Here is a 23851-nt window from a genome sequence, read left to right on the forward strand (position 1 = left end):
TTATAATGCTTGAATGCATTGCCTATTTATAGGCAAACATTCATGCAAAAGATAAGAGCAAGGTAGGTGGCACCAAATTTATGCCTAACATTGTTGATAAATTGGTGCCTAACATTGTTGACAAATTTATACCTAAGATTGTTGAGAAACATTATTGATTTTGTCAATAATGTTAGGGTGATTTCACAAAGAGTAAATTTCTGATCACTCTATTTCTAAGATAGCTGCCAACTCTTGGTGAATTAGACGTCTCGCTGGCATGCGGCCTGCACTGGTTCTCTTAGGGACAGAGGAGCTAAAAGGAAAGAGTCAACAGCCCTATATCGACATTGAAACTTGAAAGCATGCAAGAAGGTGATTCTAAATTATAAAAAATCAGATGAATAAACTCTCTTCATAACTGGTTTTTCTCATTTATATTCTAATAATAGGGTGTTGTTATATGGTTCTCTTTTTTGCAAATGACAAGGAGATTCAAAGTGGTGATGACCATTTCAAAGAGTCTGCAGTCATTCAAGGTAGCAGGGGAATCTGCAGTGATGGAAATCACCATCCAATTAATGAATGATTATTGACTTAATCTCTATGTGCTTTATGGTGGGATTTTATTGAAGTAATAATTCAGAAGCTTTTTGTTAACTCAGAGTTGTCATGTTCAATAGATAAGCTTTTAAATTGATCAGGCACTTCAAATGAAGATGGAAGTGCGGTGGAAACTTCATGGATAGATTGCAGGTATGAAGACATTCACAGCTGAGACTTGAAGCTCGAGGGGAACTACTTGCAGTCAGTGTTGAAGAAAGCGCAAGAAACACTGCCTAAACACTTCAAAAACTGGCATCTCTCAGTTAGTTGATGTCCACGTGCTGTTGTATTGGAGTTGACAGACACAGGAGGCTCAAGCTTAAAGGATGCTAGATGTTATCTAATTGATTTTTACTAGAGATTTTCAGGTTTGATTCGCTTAATGGAAGAACTTGCTTGCACTGTCCTGCTTATTATGGCCATTTTGATTACCTTCAAGCTACTCTTTCTGCTGCCATCAATCCAACCTGTTACTGTTTCTTGGTAACTATATCTACATTCTAGAGATTGATTTCGCTTTCTCTTCTCTTCTGTTTTTTATCAGAGTTATCCTTGCATAGACAATGAACTTCGGGTGAGTCATGCGAGCCCCGCAGGTTACAGTGAGTAAACAACGAGCATGCATGCTCCCGCCAGCCTGCAAAATTTGGCACAAAGCAATCGTTGATTAATTTGTAGCTAATAACATAGTCCAAGGCCTAAGCCTACAGCCAATCTCGAAATGGAATGATTCTTTTTATTTTTTATTTTTATTTTTTTGGCATTTAGGACTCATTTCTTCGTATGTTTACTTTGTTTAATTTTTAATCAAAGCTAATCTAACGTTGATGCGTGCTAAAGCTCGGTTGACTTGATCAAGCCTTTAATTGAGCAATTTCAGCAAGTTTTAGAGGCGGTTTGTTGATGCGGCTACATCATATTTTTAAAAAAATTAATTTTTTTTATTCTTTTTAGATTATTTTAATATCATGATATAAAAAATAATAATTTTTTTTAAAAATAATTTTGATGCATTTCCAAACAAAAAATACTTTCAAAAACAATTACTATTATAATATCAAACACTACCTTAATTTAATGAGTTTTTAGTTTATAACATAACTTTAGTTTTTAATAAAAAATTTTATTTGGTTTGTTTTGATTCATATTGATATAATTTTGTTTTGAGTGATGTTTTTTAATTTAAAATTGAAACTAAACTGAATTATTTTTAAATTTTCTAACAAAAAAATATTTAAAAATTCAAAAAACTATTTGGATTGCATAGAATTAGTAGGAAACTAGATTCTATTAAGTGAATTTTAATTACATGGTCTCACTCTTAAAGCTTATGGTGAAGGATTTTTTTTTGGTCAAATTAGTATAATAAACTTAAAAATTTAGAAGAATAACAAAGAAAAATATTGATGAAATAACTTACTTTCAACTTGTAACGCTTCAAAAACATGATATTTATTAAATGTCACTATTAAAACGCATGACAAGATAGTTATCCTGCTTTAGAATAGCAACATTTAGTAAGAATAGCAACATTTAGTAAATATCACGGTTCAGAAGTGCGACAATATGAAACTTCAATCTTCTAATCGACCAGTTTGATCTAGGTGTATTAATCAGTCGATCTTTTTATACAAAAACTATAATTTTATTAATTTTTTATTTTAAATATGTTTTATGAGTCAAAATATATATTTTTATCCAACTTGTAGACTAAAAAATCTCAAAAATTTATTTTAGTCGGGCTTATGATAACATATGATTCTAAGTAGTCAGGTGTAGATCTGCCTTAAACAAATTACTTGGATGACCTATGTATTTATGGACTAATGAACATGTTTAGGCCCAAGAGGACGTATGATCATGCAAGATCAAAATAACATTTTAAAAAGATTATAATTTTTGATCTGATTGTTGGATTGTACTCAAATTTTTATAAGATTTTTTAAAGGTTGTTTTACCTAGGGTAACCTTACTATGCTATGTAAACCATTATATCTTTAGATATAAAAAAATCTAGTGAAACTCTCTAGTTTTGATAATTTTATAATTTTTTTTATTATTTTCGAAATCAATCGAGTAATTTTACTAATCATTATAAATGAATCAATCAGTTGAACATGACAACTATCTTTTTATAGTTCAGAAGCGTGACATCTACTAAATGTCACTATTCTAAAGCATGATAATACTCTTGTAGTGATTTGAAATAACAACATTTAGTAAATGTCGCATTTCTAAAAGACTATTTTGTGTCATACCATTTTGCTTTTGTGTCATTGCACCATTTATTTTAATTTTGTGTGATAATTTCCTAATTTATCCCATGCAGAAGAGACTAGGAGTTGAGATGGATGCGAAATTATCAACAAGAAATAACTAAGAAGCGTGTAATTTATCGTCATTGACTTGAGGGTCGTTAAGGGGAAAAGTTTTGCTATGTGAACCAAGGTTGTCAATTTATTTCGTTCCATTTGAAATGGCCGGTATATCTCATTTCAGTTAAAAAAATAAAATAAATCGGAATAGATTTCATCTCGCTCAGAATCTTGTTCTATTGCAAAAATTTAGCCCAAATTCTAGTCAGAACGTTCTAGTTCTGTTCTGGCTGTTTCATTCCATATAAATACTATGTCTAGAATCTCCATACATATTTTGATATTTTAAGTTAAAATTTTAGTGTAATTAAAGTTTAGAAAATCCCTGAAACTATCGATGACATTTTCAGAAATCAGTTCACTTTCAACATTGTCACTATCTTTACCCAGCAACGGAAGGAAGCATATCTTGGAATATCTCATGGATTTGGACAGGATTGGGTGTTTTGGTTTTTGATGAGATGCTCCAAGAAAATTGTCAGGCTCGTTGGATTTCTTTTTTTTTTTCTAACTTTTTGAAGTAAATGATTTTGACATTTCAGAGGAGGTGGGAAAGTAGTGTTGAATGGTGGATCAATAATTAACTCACTGTCTGCTTTGCTACTATTCCTATCCGATGACTCTGACATTTCAAAGGACGACCAGGTAGTGGTGTTCTCCTTCACCTTTCATTGCATTATCAGTAGCTTCCACTCCGAAATTCAATAGTTTTTGTTGGAGAAAAAAGAAAAGGAAAAAAGAAGAATAGTTAATGCAAAATTGTGTGTACACTGTGTATCACTTCAGCCTTCCCCATGTTTAGAGGAATGAACGTGCCTTTGGCTTGCTACGTAGCTTTTCTTTTACAGCTATTAGTCTTCCAAACTTGCCATTCTAGCAACATCGCTGCTCATTGTGCTCCTTCTTCATGCGGCAATATCCAAAACATAAGCTACCCTTTCAGACTAAACACTGATCCACAAAGCTGCGGAAACAATAAATATACTCTGATGTGCGAGAACAATATTTCTACAGTATTAAATTTATATTCAGGTAAATACTACGTGCAGGCAATCGACTACGGTAACTTCACAATCCGAGTGGTAGATGCTGGTGTACAAGAAAATTGCTGCTCCATCCCTCGTTATTCTTTGGCATTTGATAACTTCAGTGACGGAGATCCATACACATGGTATAAATACAAGCTGGGGCCGCCAGGAGCGAGTGAACGTTCCGTTTACTATCGGGGGCACTATCGGGGGGACCGGTTACCACCTACACTGCCACTGCCTATGATTTTCATGAGCTGTGAAAATACAGTGAATTCTCCTCTTTATGTGGACACGGCTCCCTACAGCCTTAACTATGGATCAGGAAATTATTCCAACTCTTCTCTTGTGACTCTTTCGAATTATGTGACTCTTGGGGGCATGACTGCCTCGGATTTGATGGAACTGTGCAGCATAGAGAAAATATTTTTGCTTCCAAAGAAGAACTACACAGACAAGTCCTTCGAAGAAATACACAGTGACCTGGCATATGGGTTTGAGCTTTCATGGTACAACGTCTACTGTGAAAATTGCACAAAGGGCTGCTACATCGACAGCTCAGACCGTCGTCAATGCATTGGCATCTGTATGTAACACTTGATGATTAAGTTGCTTCAGATTTGATTCATAAGCCTATAAATAACTTGTGATTTGAGGTGGTTCCATATATTTTCTCTGGCTTACTTTTCAATTTTTCATTTTTTTTGGGCATTAGCACAGTATTGCACTGTCCCCAGATGTTCATGTGCAAATTGTGAGCATCCATTACCTGTGGATTCTACTATAGTGCACTGATCATAAGATTCATTCATGTTCACATTGTAAAATGTTCTGACTATAATGTGGTTTAAGGTAGTTGGACAGATTCATTGGTCTTTTGCAATTCAGGTTTGACACAGTGAAACGTTTGGTTCATCTTAACCTGACCATGGATATACATTAATTAGTTCAAGTCACATTATTAAATTGTGTGCGCTATTTTCTATTTTCTTTCGCATTTACTGTTGCGTATACCATTAGAATTCGTTTTTAACCTAAATTCTCGACAGATTTTGGTAGAGGCTACCGGCGAAGGATACTCTACATAGTGATAGGTGCGAGTTCTCTTTCTGCATCTCACCATGTTTGTGTGTTCTTACGAGTTTCTTTAAACGACATGTTTGTGAAATAAGGATTGTTGTTTCTTGAATAGTAATTGTAATTTTGTTCACCATTTTCTGCAGATTATCTCCGCTTTATATCCTTTTTATTTGGTAAGAGATTCCTTCATTTCTTTAGTTTCGCAACAAATTTCTAGTGGAGACAACAAATAAGATCACAAAACTTGATCGTTTTCTGGAAATTTCCTACACAGCACTACTTCATGGGCTAAAAGTTGTTTGTGGGACTCCATGTGTGATTGTATTTTTGATCTACAAATGGCGAAGGAGACATTTATCAGTATACGATACAGTTGAACAATTCCTACAGGGTCAGAATAACCTGATGCCAGTAAGGTATTCCTACTCAGATATCAGGAAGATTACTAGAGGTTTCAAGGACAAATTGGGTGAAGGAGGCTTTGGTACAGTTTACAAAGGAAAGCTTCGCAGTGGGCGTTTTGCAGCAGTAAAATTGTTGGGAAAATCGAAAGCTAATGGACAGGATTTCATAAATGAAGTTGCTACCATAGGAAGGATTCACCATACTAATGTGGTGCGGCTAATCGGTTTTTGCGCCGAAGGATCAAAGCGTGCTCTTGTATATGATTTCATGCCTAATGGATCTCTTGATAGACACTTGTTTTCTCGAGAAGGATCAATCTCTTTAAGCTGGCAAAAACTGCATCAGATTTCCCTTGGAGTGGCTCGTGGTATCGACTATCTTCATTTAGGCTGTGACATGCAAATACTTCATTTTGATATCAAGCCTCACAACATTCTTCTCGATGAAAATTTCACTCCAAAAGTTTCTGACTTTGGGCTCGCTAGGTTGTACCCAACAAATGGCAGCATCACGTCTCTTACTGCAGCAAGGGGCACCATAGGATACATGGCTCCTGAACTGTTCTACAAAAACATTGGACGCGTCTCATATAAAGCTGATGTTTATAGCTTTGGAATGCTGCTATTGGAAATGGCAGGTAAAAGGAAGAATGTAAACGCTTTGGCAGAAAATTCAAGTCAAATCTACTGGCCATATTGGGTTCATGACCAAGTATCTGATGGAAAGGCCATAGAAATCGGAGACGATGCCACTGAGGAAGAAAGTAAGATCGTGAAGAAGATGATTATGGTTGGATTGTGGTGTATACAAATGAAACCAATGGATCGGCCTACAATGAAGAATGTTGTGGAGATGCTTGAAGGAGATTTGGAAAACTTGCAATTGCCTCCTAAGCCTGTCTTAAATCTAGATGAGACGCCAACAAACATTGAAGGAGAGTCATCATCGTTGTCAGGTGAGTCTACCGAATCAACCAGTTTGGTTGAAAATGCGTACTGAGTGATACGATGTGGAATGCTCTGCTTGCTTACATGCAGGGAATAATTGCGCTTCCGGACTTGTTTATGATGATAAACATTATGATAATTTGCAATACTTTTATCTGATTTGTGTTTACCTAATTTAGAGTTCAAGCTGCGGCTTGTTTCTTCGGTGTGGTCTATATAATCATCATACAAAGATGTTCTGTATTGTGTTAACTATCAGATTTCCACTCTCTTTGGCAATCATAGCAGTTATCGAGGATGCCACATCCTCCATGATAACTGTTACATGTTCTACATTTTAATTATCGTATTTGTCTCTAGCAGAGTAATATTTTGGCTACAAATTAACGAGAGACTATCACAGGGATTTGCTCTCATAGGGATTCCGAACACAGGGGCTTAATTTCATTTTCTTCCACCAACAATGGCTTCTTGTCGATGTTCAACCCCATGATAATCGATCTAGCGTCACCATTTTCACATTACCATATCTTGCATAAGCCACGAGGAACCAATCACAACAAAACAGGATTGGAAACCATGACCATAATGGGTGCTGTGAAATGAATATTGAAACAGATGGGTGAATTTGATGCAGAAATCTTCTGTTTCTCCAAAAAAAAAAAAAAAAAAAAAAAAAAAAAAAAACGAAAAGTAGAGAGGAGACAATGAAGCTTGCTTTCCGGTCATGGCATTCACCAGAGAGCTCTGCTTCTAGGTTCTAGCTGTGAAATGCATCTTCTTGTGGGTAAGAGGCAAGGCCTTTAAAAAAAATGCTCAACTGCGTTCAACAAACTTTCAGGATCTACTTCAATTTTCTTAAGAGAATGGGAAATAGTGATCGGAATCCTCGTTAGCTGCGGGCAATCATCCATAGCAATTTCTTCGAGAGAATTGCATTGAAGTCTTCCAGAATAAATGCTATTCAAATTCGGTAATTTCTTCAATACCAAAACGCTCAAAGTCGTATCAAAGCAAGAAACTATCCTCTGATGGGTTCTCCCCTCTTCATCTGTTCCTATTGTCTCCTCGATTTCATCACATTCTTCCACTCCAATCACTTCCAATCGGAGTCTAGACAACAACCAAGCAGGGAGCAGCACCTTCAATCTATGACATTTGTGTATCATGTTCTCTATACCACTGCTCAACTCAACATCCTTCATCAAGGAAGATGAGATGTTATTGATATCCATTTCAAATGCTTGACCTGCTGGCTCTGTTCCTAATGCAGTCTCAGGTGCATCAGGCATAAGTATGCTAGGAACCATGGTCTCCTCAGTAAGCACAATCTCTCCCCTAATCATCCTATTCATCCTCGCCAATCCATCATCCAAAAGAGGGTGTCCTTCTTTACTGAGCACAGCACGCCAACATTGCAAATGATGAGAAAGAGCACGATCCACAGATGGAGAGAAAGCAATAGGCCAAGAAAAGAGAAAGAAGTAGAGTTGACCTTGAGAGCAGTATGTTCATAGATAGAGACGGTTGAGAACGAGACCAACAAACAACCTTTAAGTTTAAAATTTTTATATATGTATAGTATTCATTATCGGTTCTTTTAATTATACTCAAATCCGACTTAAACAATAACTGTTTATAAAACATTTAATTCATTCGGATTGGTTTTGGTTTTCTAGAGTATTTATCAGTTGAGGTGAAACTGTAATCTATACCTCCAGATGTTAGAAAGATATGTCGTTTTTGATAGAGTATTTATCAGTTGGCTAAACGACAACAGCACATTACAGGTTAGGATAATGCAGCCGGGCTTTTAGAAATACAAGGTTGTGAGCATTCATGTATGGATTTGATCTTCTACTTATATGGTCTAACAGAATTTTTATGTATAACGAGGACAAGCATAAACTTAAAAAAAGGCTTGATTATTTCAGGCTATGTTAATATCTTAAAAATAAGATATCTAAAGATGCTGTTGTTGAATTAAACTTAAAATTTTTTTTGAAGTGATTAAAAAAATAATTTTCCTACATGAAGTGATTGTGTATTTTTTATAATGATTGATCTTTCAAAATTAGGTTTCAAGCCTAAGTGTTCTTGTTTTGGTCAATTTTGTTTTTTTTTTTATAGTGTTTCAAATTTCTTGTATTATCGTAGGTTTTGTTTTATTTTTCTTAAAATTTTTGGACTTTGAACTGTCTCTTGGTAGAGCTAAATTAAAAAGGCAATTCTTTTAGGTACTTAGACTTAATAGCATATCAAATTTGGGATAACATGAGTTTGACAAACATTATAAACTCAAAATGCTTAAATTTAACAGTCAGTTAAGTTTAAGCTAACATATGTAGATAGCATGGGCCTGACACACATATAAAATTCAAAGTAGCGTAAGTCTAGCATGGATGTTTAGACTTGGCAATCAGCCACATTTAAGATAATGATTATCCTCTCTTAACTCTAAGAGAATGATTGACTTCCTTTGGATCTAACCCCATGGAAAAACTCGGTCTTTGTAGGCTTAGCTAAATTTAACGTCTTAAACTCTATTTTTCTTACATCTTTTTAGATATATAAAAGTTTTTCAAAGACTCATCATATTTCTATCAGGTAATAAATATTTATCTCTTATTAAATATTATTAAGATAATTACATTGTGGATTCTTTTTTTTTTTAAAAAAAAACAAGATTTGTAGGTTATAAATATATATTAAAAGCTTTATAACAAAGGTTTACAATCTTCAATTTTTTATTATATTTATAATTTTAGAGTATCTTTTTAGAATATTCTTATATTTTATTTTTATCAAAAAATATTAATTTTATCATTGAAGGATCTTTAAGTCTCTCAATTAAGATTATTTTATTGTAGGTATCCAAGATATTCTTAGTGTATTTAAAATATTTTAAATTAAAAAATATCAAAATATTTTAACATATTAATAAACCACAATCCCTAACATCAAATACCCTTTTATTTTATATTCTTGAATTTTTAAACTTCATCATCTTCGTATTTCTTTCAAATGCTTGGCCCACTAGCTTCGCTGCTGGCAATACGTATCTTCTAGTCGAAGAACACTTGCCTACAGGTCTTTCTAGAAGAACATCCTCTCTCAACAAATGATTGATGTGCTTGGTTTGTTCTTTGTCTAGTCTTGGGTTCATTTCTTAATTGGTGTTTGGTATGCATCATAGATATTTTTTAAAATAATTTTAATTAAAAATAAATTAAATAATGTTTTTTAATTTTATTTTTAATATTAATAAATCAAAATAATCGATAAATAGTTAAATAATATCACTGAGATGTTTTTTAAATAAAAACTAAATTTAAAAATATTTTAAAAATCTTGAAAAAAAAATGAAATCATGAAAACAAACACTCTTAGAACTTGTTTATTTTTTTATTTTAAAAAAATTAATTTTTTTATTTGCTTAAAATTAAAACATATCAATTATAAGATACAAGATATTAAATAATAGAAGAAAACATTCAAGTTTAATATCATAAAATAATAATAAATTAGTTCATTGTATGGAGAACAATAAATTTATCTTAATAAAAAATTAAATAAAATCAATGAAATAAAACAATAAGTGATGCCTAATCCTTTAATCTCCCAACAACAATCTTTTAGCAATATTTTACTGAAAAAGTGTACTTGTAACATCTCTAATCTTATAGTTTTGAGTTTTCAGATTTATAGACAAATATAAATGCATCTCTTAACAATTTTTCTAAGTTTTTTTTATTGAATCTAAAAAGAGAGTTCCAAGAAATTAATTATGAATTTATATCAACTTTTGTATTAAAGTAATTAAATTATATTATAAAATTAATTTTGTTATTAATGCTGAGTTGAATTTAGAATTTACAATCTAAATAGTTAATTTGAATATGATTTTGTGAGTTTTTTTTATCTTTTTTTGATTCCAAAGATATTCATCTTGAAATTCCATTAGAAAAGAATATCACAAATAAAAGGCAAATATAGTGTCCTCTTATAGAGAAAGGAAAGAGGCCTCTAGGTTCCAATCAAAGAGCAGTCAAGGAATTCCCAAGCAGGAGTATGGTTTAATTATATGTGATCAACATGCCAAACCTCTTTAGTGCTGTCAAATCCATGTTCTTGATGATGACTTACCAAAAATAATTTTCAATAGTCGATGCTCCATAGAGTGTTCAAGGCACAAGCCACTCTCTCCCAGGGAAGCAATGATTTTTACAACTGGAAAAAACATTATCAGCACTGGCGTTGTAGACTGTCTGCCGAGGATAAGCATGAAATGTTTAAGTGAAGTTGATGCTGGAAGGAACCGGGTTAAAAAAACATTATCTACAGGATGCTGTCACTTCTGAAATGTTAATTTCTAAATCCAATATTTCATTATTTTTTTAATATTTTTAAATTATTTTAATATACTAATAATAAAAATAATTTTTAAATAAAAATAATTCTGAATTGTTAATTTCTATCACCCTCCCGAGCACTCCTTACATAAATAGCATGACGTCATTCCTTTACTATTAGGCAAAGGTTCCAATACCAAAATACAAAACAATCCCTAGAAGTCATAAAATCCTAATTTCATCCCCGGAATGATAGCAAATGGCTAGAAATCATAAAACATTCTCAATTGTGTTCAACAAACTTTCAGGATCTACTTCAATTTTCCTAAGAGAATGGGAAATAGTGAACGGGATCCTCGTTAGCTGCGGCCAATCACCCACGGTAATTTCTTCGAGAGAATTGCATTGAAGTCTTCCAGAATAAATGCTTTTCAAATTCGGTAATTTCTTCAATACCAAAACCCTCAATGTCGTGTCAAAACTACCATGAAGAGAGAGAAGCTCCTTTTCGTGTACCAAAACTTCACCACTTCCCATTATCTCCTGCTTGTTGTAACAATCTTCGACTACAATCACTTCCAATCGGAGTGTAGACAACAATCAAGGAGGGAGCAGCACGTTCGTCCGATGACATTTATGTATCACGATCTCTCTGAGGATGCTAAAGACACCAGCAGCACGTAGCTCTGAAGGTTCTGCTTCAAAAAGGGTTTCTAAGATCATCAAATCATCAAGGTGTAGAATCTCAAGCCCTTTAATTTCATATGATGGACATAAGGTTCTCATGTTTTGACAACTCACAAAAACTGCTTTTGTAATGAAGCCCGGGAACAGAAAAGTTGCATTGTCAATCATGAGGTCATAAAACCAAGCCTCTTTAATTAACCCTGACTTCGATCTTGTATAATTTAAATCTTCGAGTGAAGAGAAACAAGGTCGTCCTACAGTAACCTTGCATGCAATTAGTGAAGATCTCGGTTCTAATCGGCGGAAAAAACTGGCAGCGCTTAGATCACGGAAGTTGCATTCCAAAGTTTCCAAATCATATAATCCGGAAACATCACCTCCACTGACTGAGAGAACAACTTAGATTCCTGATGAAGCTTGAGGAACTGTAATTTGGAGAGTTTGGATAAAATACCCGGCAGTAAAACACGCACCACATTTTGATTTGTTAAGATATCAACTCAACAAGATAAAAAGATAAAGGACTGAATTAAATGAGAAATGACACATAAAAATTTACGTGGTTCACTTAATTGGGCTACGTCCATAGATAAGTATAGAAGGATTTTACTAAATAATATGAGAATTACAATATCTCAATACTAATAGAAAAACAATTAAAATCTCTCTAATAATAGGAGAAAACACCTCACTTACTATCTCACAAATACCTTACAATTTTGTGAGATACTCTCTCTTCACCCTCTCTTGTTTCTCTCTACTTGCTCTCAATTTTCTCTCTTGAATTGTTATATTAAAGCTTGGATGCTTTGTCTATTTATAGGCAAACATCCATACATGAATCAAGGGCAGCCATTGGTGCTACAAGTGGCACCAAATTGGTGCCCAACAATGTTGAATTTGTAGCACCAATTGGTGTCTAAGATTATTGACTTTGTCAATAATGCTTAGGTGGTTTCACATTCTTCCACTTAAAGACTTTGATAAATTAATCAAGTTTTCACACTTCATTATCTGTGATTCTTCTTCTATCTTTTCTATACTTGCCATCTTCATATTGCTTACATTTCTGCTAGACCGTAAGAGGATATAAACCATATATACTTATCAGTGTTGACCGATTTGGTCAAAGCATCTACCGAGTTTTCCTTTGTGTGAATCTTCTGAAAATCCACACTTCCATTTTCCACCATTTCGCGAACAAAGTGATACTGAATATCTATGTGTTTTGTTCTTGAATGAAATGTTGGATTCCATACAATATGTAAAGCACTCTGACTATCACAATACAAAAGAATATTCTCTTGTTTGTGCCTGAGCTCCTCCATAAGTTTCTTCTTCTATATTACTTCTTTACAAGCTTGTGTGGCTGTTATGTACTCAGCTTTTGTTATGAACAATGCTACAATAGTCTAAAGTTTAGAAACCTAGCTCACAGCTCCTCCTACAATTATGAATACATAGCCTGTAATGGATTTTCTTTTCTCAAGGTCACCAGCAAATTCTGATCCTCCATAACATAATGCAACATCTAAGGTACCTTTGATATATCTCAAGATCCTCTTAATAGTATTCCAATGCTCTCTACCAGGATTTATCATGTATTGACTAGCTGCTCCTACTGCTTGTGCAATGTTTGGTCTTATACATATCATAACAAACATTAAACTTCCCACTACTGATGCATACGGTACTCGAGATATCTCCATTCTCTCTGCTTCATTACTTGGAGACATACTTGAGGATAATTTGAAGTTAATAGAAAGTGGGGTGGAAATTGGCTTACAATCTTGCATGTTGAAGTGTCACAAGATCTTCTTCAAATAATTCTTTTGAGAAAGCCAAATCTTCCTCTTACTTCTGTCACTGTAAATTTGCATCCCTGAAATCTTGTTTGCTGGTCCTAAGTCCTTCATATCAAACTCCCTAGCCAACTGTGCCTTCAATTCTTGGACTCGATCTTTGTTGGAGCCTATCACCAACATGTCATCCATGTATAACAACAAAATGATGAAATCTTCTTCAAATCTATTGTAATACGTACAATGGTCTAAACTAAACCTGTTGTACCCAAGGTTAATTATGAAGGAATCAAATCTCTTATACCAACACCTCGGTGCCTGTTTGAGACCGTATAGAGATTTGTTCAACTTGCAAACCAAGTTTTCCTTGCCTGTTTTAGCAAAACCCTCTAGTTGGAGCATATAAAAATCTTCTTTAAGTTCTTCATGAAGAAATGCAGTTTTCAAGTCTAATTGCTCCAAGTGAAGATCTAATATAGCACACATTGCTAAGACTACTCTGATTGTAGTAAGTCGTACCACCGGAGAAAATATCTTATTGAAGTCTATTTCTTCTTTCTGAGCATATCCTTTTACCACCAATCTCGCATGATATCACTCCACTTAATCATTTCCATCACATTTTATCTTGTAAACCCATTTGTTGCCAATGTCCTTTCTTCCTTGTGGTAGTGGAACAAGATCCCAAGTATTATTCTTGTGCAAAGCTTCAATCTTCTCTTGCATTGTTGTCATCCACATAGATGCATTTGTGCTTTTGATAGTCTCATAAAAAGTTGATGGCTTTCCATCATGTGTTAGAAGATAATATGTAATGTTACTCTTAATAACATATTCTGAGTGTCAAGCTGGTGGTCTTCTTTCATGAGTCGACTGCCAAACTTCAGGAGTTTCAGACTCTGTTTGTTCTTGCTCTTCATGCTCTGGTACAACTTCAGAAGAAGCATGATTCTGAGTATTTTCCACATAGATTATTGCAATCTCCTTTAGAATGTTATTATGTTCTTCCATTTGTATTTTACCTTCTACAAATATGACATCTCTGCTGATGACTACCTTGTGGGTAGTGAGATCCCACAAGCGATACCCCTTCACTCTATCAGCATATCCCAATAATACATATTTTTTGAATTTTGAATCCAACTTGCTAACTTCTTATGCATTGTACATCACATACACAAGACTTTCAAATATAAGCAATTGAGAATAATTAGCTGGTTTTCTAGTCCACATCTCCATCGGTTTCTTTAGCTCAATTGCAGTTCATGAAGATCGATTTATCACATAACAAGCAGTATTAACTGCTTCTATCCAAAATGACTTTCCTAGACCTACAACCTTCAACATTGCTCTTATTCTTTTTAATAGAGTTCTGTTCATCCGCTCTACCACTCCATTTTGTTGTGGAGTGTATGCCATTATGAACTACCTTTTAATACCTTTATGTTGACAAAAGTTATCAAATTCATCACTGGTATATTCTCTTCCATTGTCAATCCTCAAACACTTGATCTTCTTTTCAGATTCAAGTTCCACTCGCGCTATGAAAGTTTTAAAGACTGTAAGCACATTTACCTTTTTTCTAATTGGATATACCCAACATCTCCTAGAGAAGTCATCTATGAATGATACAAAGTATCTTGCTCCTCCCAAGGATACAACCGGTGCTTGCCAAACATCAGAGTGAATCAGGTCTAAGATGCATTTGCTCTTAGTTGTCTTGCTCCTCCCAAGGATACAACTAGTGCTTGCCAAACATCAGAGTGAATCAGGTCTAAAATGTATTTGCTCTTAGTTATTGATGTGCCAAACTTTAACTTGTGTTGTTTACTTGTAATACAATGCTCATAAAAAGGTAAAGTAACCTTTGTAAGCCTAAGGAATAACTTCTGATCAGAGAAAACCTTTAAACCTTTCTTTGACATGTAACCTAGTTTTTTATGCTACATCATTGTTTTCTCTTCTGCAGCACTGACTGATGTGATTGACGCTTCTGCCTCATGATGTGTTTCTCCCATTAATGTAAATATATTTGCAACTGTTTTTCTTGCCTTTTAAACCACCAACGCTCCTTTGATGATTTTCATGATTCCATTATCTATTCGGATCTTACAACCAAGACTATCAAATTGTCCTATGGGCAAAAGATTTTTCTTTAAGTTTTTCACATGTTGCTTTTCTGAAATAGTATGAATTATGTCTCATACATCTTCAATTTGATGGTATCAATGCTAACAATCTCTAAAGCATGATTATCACCTATGAACACTTTGCCTCTAGAGATGGGTTCATATGTATGGAACCAATCTAGATTAGGAGTCATATGCCATGTTGCTCCTGAATCCATTAGCCATATTTTAGTGAGCTCTTCTCTATCTGTAGAGATTGTTGTTACTTCATTATATAAAACCTCTCCATATTCTGAGGTGCTCGTAACACATCCTTGATATTTTGATGACTCTGCACTATTCTCTATACCCTTTTTAAACCAACAATTCTTTTTAAAGTGCCCTTTTTTGCTATAGTTGTAGCATTTCATAGTTTTCTTACTTCTTAATTTGGACCTCCCCTACCTTTGACTCCCTAAAGCCACGCTTCGTTGATCTTCCTCTTGATACCAACAATGCCTCTGCTTGGTTTGAACTGTTTCTATCTCTTTTGTTTTTACGCCTATTTTCTTCTTCCAAGATAGTGGCTACAACATCGTCAAAGACTAAATTGTCTGAAAGGATATTATTGGTCAAGTTGATAATGAGTTTATCATACAAATCAGGAAGACTTTGAAGTAAAAGCTCTGCACGTTCATTTTCCTCTATTTGCTGACCCAATGTAGTGAGTTGTGAAAATAGAGTTCTTATTGTGTTGATGTGGTCAGTCACCGATGTGGTTTCTGCCATTCGAGGGGTATAAAATCTCTGCTTTAAGAAAATCTTATTGTATAAAGACTTGGACTCGTATAGCTTTATTAGAGTCTCTCATATCTCCTTAGTTATTTTCTTCTCCGTCATACTTGATAATACTTCATCGACTAATGTTAAATGTATGTTAGCAATAGCATTGTCATCCATCTCATTCCATTTTGCATTATCAGTGATCTCTGCGGGCCGATCCCCAATTCCTGCTAAGCAATTGTCTTTCCTTAATATTACCTTGATTCTCATTTTTTACAGTGAGAAATTGCTCCCATTAAACCTCTCAATCTCGTACTTTGCTGCCATTGTATTCACCGAGATCTATTCAGCTATCATCGTTTCATAGATCTGTAACGTATATAGAAATAGTATTGTGTGAATAATATTTCACTAAGTAAGTTCCTAGGAAAGATTAGAGGGGTCACAAACAGTCCCGCTTAAAACTTAATCTCCTTAGACAGAACTTCCTAGACTGTATTTAATCACCGCACTGACTTTCTATATATGTCAATAGTAACGTATATGAATAGTACCGTATGGATGAATAGTGTTGTAGACATGAATAGTAACTGTATACACGAACAACACCAACCAGAAGGCTTTAATACCACTGTTAAGATACTGACATGCAAACCCGACAAGATAAAAAGGTAAAGGACTGGATTAAATGAGAAATGACACACAAAAATTTACATGGTTCATCCAATTGGGTTACATCCATAGGCAAGTATAGAAGGATTTTACTAAGTAATGTGAGAATTACAATATCTCTCTACTAATAGGAGAATAATTAAAATCTCTCTAATAATAGGAGAAAATACCTCACTTACTATCTTACAAATACCTTATAATTTTATAGGATACTCTCTCTTCACCTTCTATTCTTTCTCTCTACTTGCTCTTAATTTTCTTTTTTAAGTTGTTATATTAAGGCTTGGATGTTTTCTTATAGACAAGCATCTATGCATGAGTCAAGGACAACAATTGATGCTGCAAGTGGCATCGAATTGGTGCCCCGCTATATTGAATTTGCAACACCACCAATTGTTACCGAATATTATTGACTTTGTCAACAATGCTTAGGTTGTTTCACATAATCATGATTAAGATAACTGAGATCCTTCAGCCTTTTCATTCCCTCGGGCAAATCTTCAAGTCCAGTGTAACTGAGATCCAACTTCTCCCATGATGGTACATAACTCAGCTTTGCACACCATCCCAGCAACAATGCAGTGAGACTCGTCAGATGAAAAATAGAATCCGGCAACTTCTCTATATTTGTGTCGGAAAGATCAAGAACCTTGAGTCCGATGAGATACTGGAAAAAAGAATCCGCAACCAAATTCAATTTGTAGTTTCTGCATAACAATAATGTTGAGAGACGGCCACATTGGTGAAAAGTCTGCTGGAATATTCTCGATTCTATTTTCCATGAGTGAAACTCTTAACAGTTCCTCTCTCCAGCATCTTTCATCGGGTAATTCTGTTAGTTGTGCACCTGCTTGAACCATATCACCCCCGCTTTCTTTCATTATTTTCACAGCCATATCCCTAATTAAATCATGCATCTTGACATATCTGTAATTTTCATCATCCCTGGAACCTTCTAATAAGCTGGCATTTTCAAGTTGATTAAGCATGGTATGGCCCCCATCAAATTGTGCTTGCCTACTCCCCATTTCCTTGACTATACCCTCATCAATCAAATACTCTATCAAGTCCTCTCTCCTGATCTTCTTGTCTTTTGGAAACAATGCACAATATAAGAAGCAATCTTTAATCGCTTTATGTTTTAACTGAACATAGCTAAATTTCAATATCTGAAATACATCAGTTTCTGTGTCCGTGTTCCAATTTCTGAACTTGCCGGTTCCCGCAATGCATCTCTCCACTGTGATACATCATCCACTCCCCTCATGCTTGCAGCCGTTGTCATGATTCCGAGAGGCAAACCAGAACACTTCTTCACAATAGACACTGCAGTTTTTTTCCTTTCAGGACAAAGTGTAACACCACACCCTAATCTGTCTATGAACAAATCCCAAGCCTCACCATAGAAAGAGGCTCCACTTTGATTATCCTTTGGCAATCCATTTTTCGACATGTGTCCAATGATCTAGTTGTAAGAATCAGCTTACACCCATCTGTTTTAAGAGGTATTCCCACTTTATCAAGAGGAAAATGATTCCACAAATTATCAATAATTAAAACACATTTTGTCACACTCAATGTTGTCCACAGCTCCCCGGCTCTATTCACCAGATCTTTTCCATTCCCAAGATATAAACCAAAAGCTTCGGCAATGAGATCCTGCAATGCGTGAACGCTAAAATCTTGAGGCACAGAAATCCAACAAACACGAGGAAAAATGTCTGGTTTCTCTTGAAGCTGATTGTGGATATGCGTAGCCAAAGTTGTCTTTCCAATTCCCCCCATCCCGTAAATGCCAATGCATAAGACCGCATCATTCAACAACCAAGAGCAGAGATCCTTCATATTTCTTTCAAACGCTTGGCCAACCACTAGCTTCGTTGTAGGCAATACATATCTTTTATTTATTTATTTTAAAAGCATATATTTTAATCTAAATATAAAATAATTATATATAGATTAAATTTAAAATATTTTTTATTTTTAATAAAAAATAAAATAAATATTTTTTAAGATTCTCTCAAACTCACTATGTGCCAACTAGTACAAACTAGCAACTTAAAAAAAAAATTTACAATAAGTAAAAAAAAAAGATAAAAAACAAAATAATAATGTTTTTGAGAAAATTTAATTTTTAATGAGTGAACTAAATATATTGAGATTAATTATTACAACTTAATAAAAAAAATTTAAAATAAGTAAAAATAAAATAAAAAATGAAATAATAATGTTTTTGAGATGATAACAAGTACAATAATAATTAATTTCAATATATTTAGTTTATTCATTAAAAATTAAATTATAAATAATACAAATAAAACTATAATTATTAAAATTCACAGAAATAGAATAAGAAATTTTTTATTGAACTCCTATTAAAAAAAAAATTTCTTTTTTTTAGCTAAAATGTAATTATCAAATCATTTGTTTTCTCCTAAAACTTTTGTTATAACTTTTTTTTAATATTCTAAAATTAAAATATAAACAAAATAAAGTTATTATCAATCTCTAAAACGATAGGAATCAAATAACAAAAAAATTTGAAACTTCAAAGATTAAATTAAAATTTTTCACGTCAAAATCTCAATGATAGTTAAATTTGGTTTTTGTTTCTTTTAATTTTTTATTTTAAACTACAATTAAATTTTAAATTTACAAAATCAGAAACAGACTCAAATTTAAATATCCTTATTAAAACCAAGCGTGCAGGAGATAATGTAAATCAAAAGAAATACAAACAAATGATACCGTGATAATATAACTCTAAAGGATAAAATTGTAAAACTCAAAAGTTCAATAGTCAAAATAAAAAATACACTGTTCTTACCAAACAGATGAATCCACAATAAAATAAGTGTACAATCAAATCCACGACGAAAGCATAGTAAAAGATTCTTATGTTCAAGCTATTTCTGTAATAATCTCTAACTGTAATTTGAGTTCGTCACCCAATTGTAAGCTACACGTTCGTCTGTGATTGTCAGTTTTCTATTCAGACATTCTGTGAATAGTCAGTCAAAGTGAAATACAAGAAAACAAATCCCTCTCTCCTCTGCCCGCTCTGTAAACTCTCCTTTTAGGTAGCCATTACTGCGGCCACCAAGAAACACCTACCCTCCTCCGCTAAGCCACCCAAGAACCACCACTCCACCCCCAACACCACCACCACAACTACCCCACAACCTAACATCACTCAAAACCCTGACCCAACCACTAATCCATCACCACTATCTCCCACCCTCAAAGACCAGGTTTTGTCACGCGCCACCCACATCACGCGCCAAGAACTCCTCAAAAGAAGGTCTTACAAGCTAAAACAACTCTCAAAATGCTTCAAAGATCATTACTGGGCATTAATGGAAGAACTCAAGATTCAGTACAGAGAGTACTATTGGGAATATGGTGTCAGCCCTTTTCAAGAAGACCACCAAAACACCCTTCAAAAACAAGAACAGCAGAAACAGGGTGGTGGGATTGGCGTTCTAGAGAGGGAGAATGAAGAGAGTGGGGCTAATATTGAAGTTATTGGTGAAAATAACACTAATGTTAGTGATTTGAAGAGTAATCATAGGTGTCTGTTTGTTGGGTGTAAGTTAAAGGCTATGGCTTTGACAAGTTTTTGTCATCTTCATATACTTTCTGATGCAAAGCAGAAGCTCTACAAGCCTTGTGGTTATGTTATCAAAAGGTTTCATCTTGCGTTACCTTTAATTTTTGGATTATAAAGCTTATTTCTTTGATGGGTATTTGTATTTTTTGTGGGGTTTTGATTGTTTGGTTTCTATAAGATTGTTTTGTGTTAGTTAAATTTTTAGATGGGTTTTGGTATGTCTTGTTATGCTTGGATGCTTGGGATTTGCCATTTTTTTTAGTGGTTGCATTTTCGTGTTTGCCATTTTTTTTAGTGGTTGCATTTTGGTGCAAGATTAGTTTGCCATGGACCAATGAGGAAGTTTGGAGGACGTAAATTGAATGAGCTTGATTAAGATTGTGTAGGAATTCGTTTATATGTACTTGGCATGAGGGATTTGGAAAAAAACGTGTCATGAATCATGAAGGATCTTTAAATTCATAGCATTTAATTACCTGAGAATTGCTTGTGACCAAGATATTTTGGGGTTTAATTAAGATTGTGTAGGAATGCTGCATGATTTTAAGCCGGGATTTTAATCCTTAATTATGTACAGATTTTGCTAATGTGTGAAAAAGTGATATGAAGTGTCTGTTTGTCCTCTTGCTTCGAGCAACGATTATGGAACTATTTGAAATACTAGAAAGTTGTGATTTTTTCATGCTACGATTTGTATTTTTTCAGATTAATGTGGTGTCCGGTAAGCTTCCACCCACTAGACTAATCCCACAGGCTTCTTTTTATTACATTAGTTCTGGATTTAGTGGGACCAGACTTAGAAGCATAAAACTTTGTTTCATGGAATACATTATGCTTTGACCTTACAAGTCGAAAATAGCCTTCAGATGCCATCATGGTAGATAACATGATGGCATCCATGATAACTGTTACATGTTCTTCATATTAATTATCGTATTTGTCTCCAGCAGAGTAATATTTTGGCTACAAATTAACAAGAGACTATCACAGGGATTATATAAACAAGTTGATGCATGAAAAGACGAGTTCTCTATTTATAGGTAGCCACTACAAGTAGCTTTGGAGACCACAAATACAAGGCAAGTCTCTCTAATAATCCTTCCACTACAAGTAGCTTAGGAGATAGAAAATAGCGATTTTATTTACTCTCACAGGGATTCTGAACAGAGGGGCTTAATTTCATTTTCTTCCACCGACAATGCCTTCTTGACAATCGATCTAGCGTCACCATTTGCGCATTACCGTACCTCGCAGAAGCCACGAGGAAACAATCACAACCATAATGGGTGCTGTGAAATGAATATTGAATCGGATGGATGAATTTGATGCAGAAATCTTCTCTCTCCAAAACAAAACAAAAATGAAAAGTAGAGAGGAGAAAATGGAGCTTGCTTACCGGTCATGTCATTTCACCAGAGCGCTCTGCTTCTAACTGTGCAATACATCTTGGGGGTAAGAGGCAAGGTCTTTCAAATGCTCAACTGTGTTCAACAAACTTTCAGGATCTACTACAATTTTCTTAAGAGAATGGGAAATAGTGATCGGGAGGGCAATCACCCACAGTAATTTCTTCGAGAGAATTGCATAGAAGATTTTCAAAATAAATGCTATTCAAATTTGCATAGAAGATTTTCAAAATAAATGCTATTAAAATTTGGTAATTTCTTCACCAAAACCCTCAATGTCCTATCAAAGCAAGAAAATATCCTCTGATGGGTGCCCCCCTCTTCATCTGTTCCCACTGTCTCCATTCCATCACATTCTTCAAGTCCAATCACTTCCACTCGGAGTCTAGACAACAACCAAGCAGGGGGCAGCTCCTTCAATCTATGACATTTGTGTATCACGATCTCTCTGAGTTTGCAAAAGACACCAGCAGTACCTAGCCCTGAAGGTATTTCAAAAAGGCTTTCTAAGATATACAAGCAGGGAGCAGCACCTTCAATCTATGACATTTCTTCTACGAGATATTCCCTTCTCTGGAAGAAAATCATCCCACAAATAATAAAAAATGATAACATGGTTTTGTATCGCACTCAATGCTGTCCATAGCTCCCCAGCTCTACTCATCACATCGTTTCCTTTCGGAAGACAAACCAAAAAGCTTAGGCAATGAGATCCTCTAATGCGTGAATGCTAAATTCTTGTGACATATATAGTAATCCAACACACATGAAAAAAATGTCTGGTTTCTCTTAATATGTCACTTCCTGCTGGAGCTAATTGGTGTTTGTGAGGGGAGAGGGTCGTTTTTTCAGGAGTGACGTTCTTTCTCTCTTTCTTGGATATTTTCTTATTTTTTGGGGGCTGTTGTAGGGTATTTAAACCTTTTGCCTTTCTTTTACCTTTCTACTTGGTCGGTTCTCAATGCTGTGCATTTGTTCTTGTTTCTCAGGTTTTGTTTTGGTTGGTCCACCGGATGATAATTTCGTCAGTGTCTTTAGCAGAATTAGTGGTAAGTTTACTGTCTTATTTTAGAGAGGGGTAGCTATAACAGACATGGTGTGTTGCAGGTTTCCTTTTTCAGCCTTTACTTTCTCTGATTGCTCAGGTTTTTGTTTTGTTTTCCAACTTTTTTTTCTCTCTAACCTTGCTTGACCTGTGCCTTTGTTGTTTGTGCTTTGCTCTGTTAGTGGCTTTAGTTTTTAATAGTTTAGTTAAGGAGGGCCTGCTGTGGCCTTTGTCAGCCCCTTTCAAGTTTGCTATTTTTCTTTGTCCTTGATTGCAGTTTGTGTTTTTGTTGGTTTTACTTGCATTTATGCTTGGTTTATGGATTTTGATAGATGCTCTCATAATTTCTCCCTACTGTTGTGCCCTGCTTTATCGATTTATAAGAGTGGGTTGAAAAGAGATGCGAGGCAAAATCTTTTGCAGGTAGGACTCTTTATCCTGCTGTTCCCTTGGTTGAAACAGTCAATGTTTGCATTTTTCTTTTGTGTTTATAGTCATTTACTCAGGGACAAGGGCTGTGATGGCACCTTTGAATGTCAACTGTGGAACTGTCCTGGTTGGTTTTCATTTCATGAACCATGCACAATGATGTTTGGTTGCTTGCTTAGCCTATGCTTCCTTTTTTTCCACACCTATGTTTTTTCTTCGAGTTTCCTGTTGTTTTTTGGCTGACCCGAGTGCTTTTATCCTCGGCTCCTGCTTTTTGCTGTGCTGGTGAGCCTCCCCAATCCTCTCCTTTGTACACTATTCCTTTGCATTCTTTTTAGGTCTGCATAATTATCAACCTTCTTAGAGACGATAAGGTACACTGCATTAGTAATTAAGAACTTCGAAGGTGAATTGACAGAAAAGAAGAAGCTAGTACTAAACCAATAAGTTTACACATAATCCATGAACCTAACTGGTCACAACAATTTCCTTCATTATTGCTCACTAATATGTTATTACTGAAAAGTGTAAATTTCT

General features: G+C 34.6%; 4 protein-coding genes and 1 long non-coding RNA gene across 5 annotated transcripts; 4 read left to right on the forward strand and 1 right to left on the reverse strand.

Moving 5' to 3' along the window:
• The first annotated feature begins 308 nt into the window (after positions 1-308).
• Positions 309-1426, forward strand: LOC105134365 (uncharacterized). Its single transcript, XR_843968.1, has 3 exons — positions 309-597; positions 684-953; positions 1130-1426. It is a non-coding gene; the product is annotated as an uncharacterized LOC105134365 (long non-coding RNA).
• Positions 1427-3297: 1871 nt separating this feature from the next.
• On the forward strand, positions 3298-4842 carry LOC105134438 (uncharacterized). Its single transcript, XM_011038844.1, has 3 exons — positions 3298-3401; positions 3503-3605; positions 4010-4842. The coding sequence occupies exons 1-3, from the start codon at positions 3298-3300 to the stop codon at positions 4580-4582; spliced, it is 780 nt and encodes a 259-aa protein (XP_011037146.1). The 3' UTR covers positions 4583-4842.
• LOC105134439 (probable receptor-like protein kinase At5g39030) lies at positions 4829-11039 on the forward strand. Its single transcript, XM_011038845.1, has 5 exons — positions 4829-4876; positions 5048-5111; positions 5212-5241; positions 5343-6514; positions 11021-11039. The coding sequence occupies exons 1-4, from the start codon at positions 4829-4831 to the stop codon at positions 6470-6472; spliced, it is 1272 nt and encodes a 423-aa protein (XP_011037147.1). The 3' UTR covers positions 6473-6514; positions 11021-11039.
• A 6203-nt stretch (positions 11040-17242) lies between these two features.
• LOC105134440 (probable disease resistance protein At1g12280) lies at positions 17243-18609 on the reverse strand. The gene is made up of 4 exons (XM_011038847.1): positions 18385-18609; positions 18037-18289; positions 17623-17914; positions 17243-17531 (listed from the first exon to the last, which is right to left on the reverse strand). Exons 1-4 carry the CDS (start codon positions 18607-18609, stop codon positions 17243-17245), a joined length of 1059 nt encoding a protein of 352 aa, XP_011037149.1.
• A 1476-nt stretch (positions 18610-20085) lies between these two features.
• LOC105134364 (INO80 complex subunit D-like) lies at positions 20086-23679 on the forward strand. Its single transcript, XM_011038749.1, has 2 exons — positions 20086-20512; positions 22830-23679. The coding sequence occupies exons 1-2, from the start codon at positions 20181-20183 to the stop codon at positions 22855-22857; spliced, it is 360 nt and encodes a 119-aa protein (XP_011037051.1). The 5' UTR covers positions 20086-20180; the 3' UTR covers positions 22858-23679.
• The last annotated feature ends 172 nt before the right edge of the window (positions 23680-23851 follow it).

The sequence above is a fragment of the Populus euphratica genome, unplaced genomic scaffold, assembly GCF_000495115.2.
Source record: "Populus euphratica unplaced genomic scaffold, PopEup_1.0 scaffold67.1, whole genome shotgun sequence".
NCBI lineage: Eukaryota > Viridiplantae > Streptophyta > Magnoliopsida > Malpighiales > Salicaceae > Populus > Populus euphratica.

Coding starts and splice junctions, on each gene's coding strand:
- LOC105134438 (XM_011038844.1), top strand. CDS start 3,298: ATGACATTTTCAGAAATCAGTTCACTTTCAACATTGTCACTATCTTTA. Junction 3,402..3,502: donor ATGGATTTGGACAGGATTGG/GTGTTTTGGTTT, acceptor TTGACATTTCAG/AGGAGGTGGGAAAGTAGTGT. Junction 3,606..4,009: donor ACATTTCAAAGGACGACCAG/GTAGTGGTGTTC, acceptor TACTACGTGCAG/GCAATCGACTACGGTAACTT.
- LOC105134439 (XM_011038845.1), top strand. CDS start 4,829: ATGTGGTTTAAGGTAGTTGGACAGATTCATTGGTCTTTTGCAATTCAG. Junction 4,877..5,047: donor ATTGGTCTTTTGCAATTCAG/GTTTGACACAGT, acceptor AGATTTTGGTAG/AGGCTACCGGCGAAGGATAC. Junction 5,242..5,342: donor CTTTATATCCTTTTTATTTG/GTAAGAGATTCC, acceptor TTTCCTACACAG/CACTACTTCATGGGCTAAAA.
- LOC105134440 (XM_011038847.1), bottom strand. CDS start 18,609: ATGGGGGGAATTGGAAAGACAACTTTGGCTACGCATATCCACAATCAG. Junction 18,290..18,384: donor CATTGAGTGTGACAAAATGT/GTTTTAATTATT, acceptor TCTTACAACTAG/ATCATTGGACACATGTCGAA. Junction 17,532..17,622: donor AGATGCTGGAGAGAGGAACT/GTTAAGAGTTTC, acceptor ATTGTTATGCAG/AAACTACAAATTGAATTTGG.
- LOC105134364 (XM_011038749.1), top strand. CDS start 20,181: ATGGAAGAACTCAAGATTCAGTACAGAGAGTACTATTGGGAATATGGT. Junction 20,513..22,829: donor TGTGGTTATGTTATCAAAAG/GTTTCATCTTGC, acceptor CTTGTTTCTCAG/GTTTTGTTTTGGTTGGTCCA.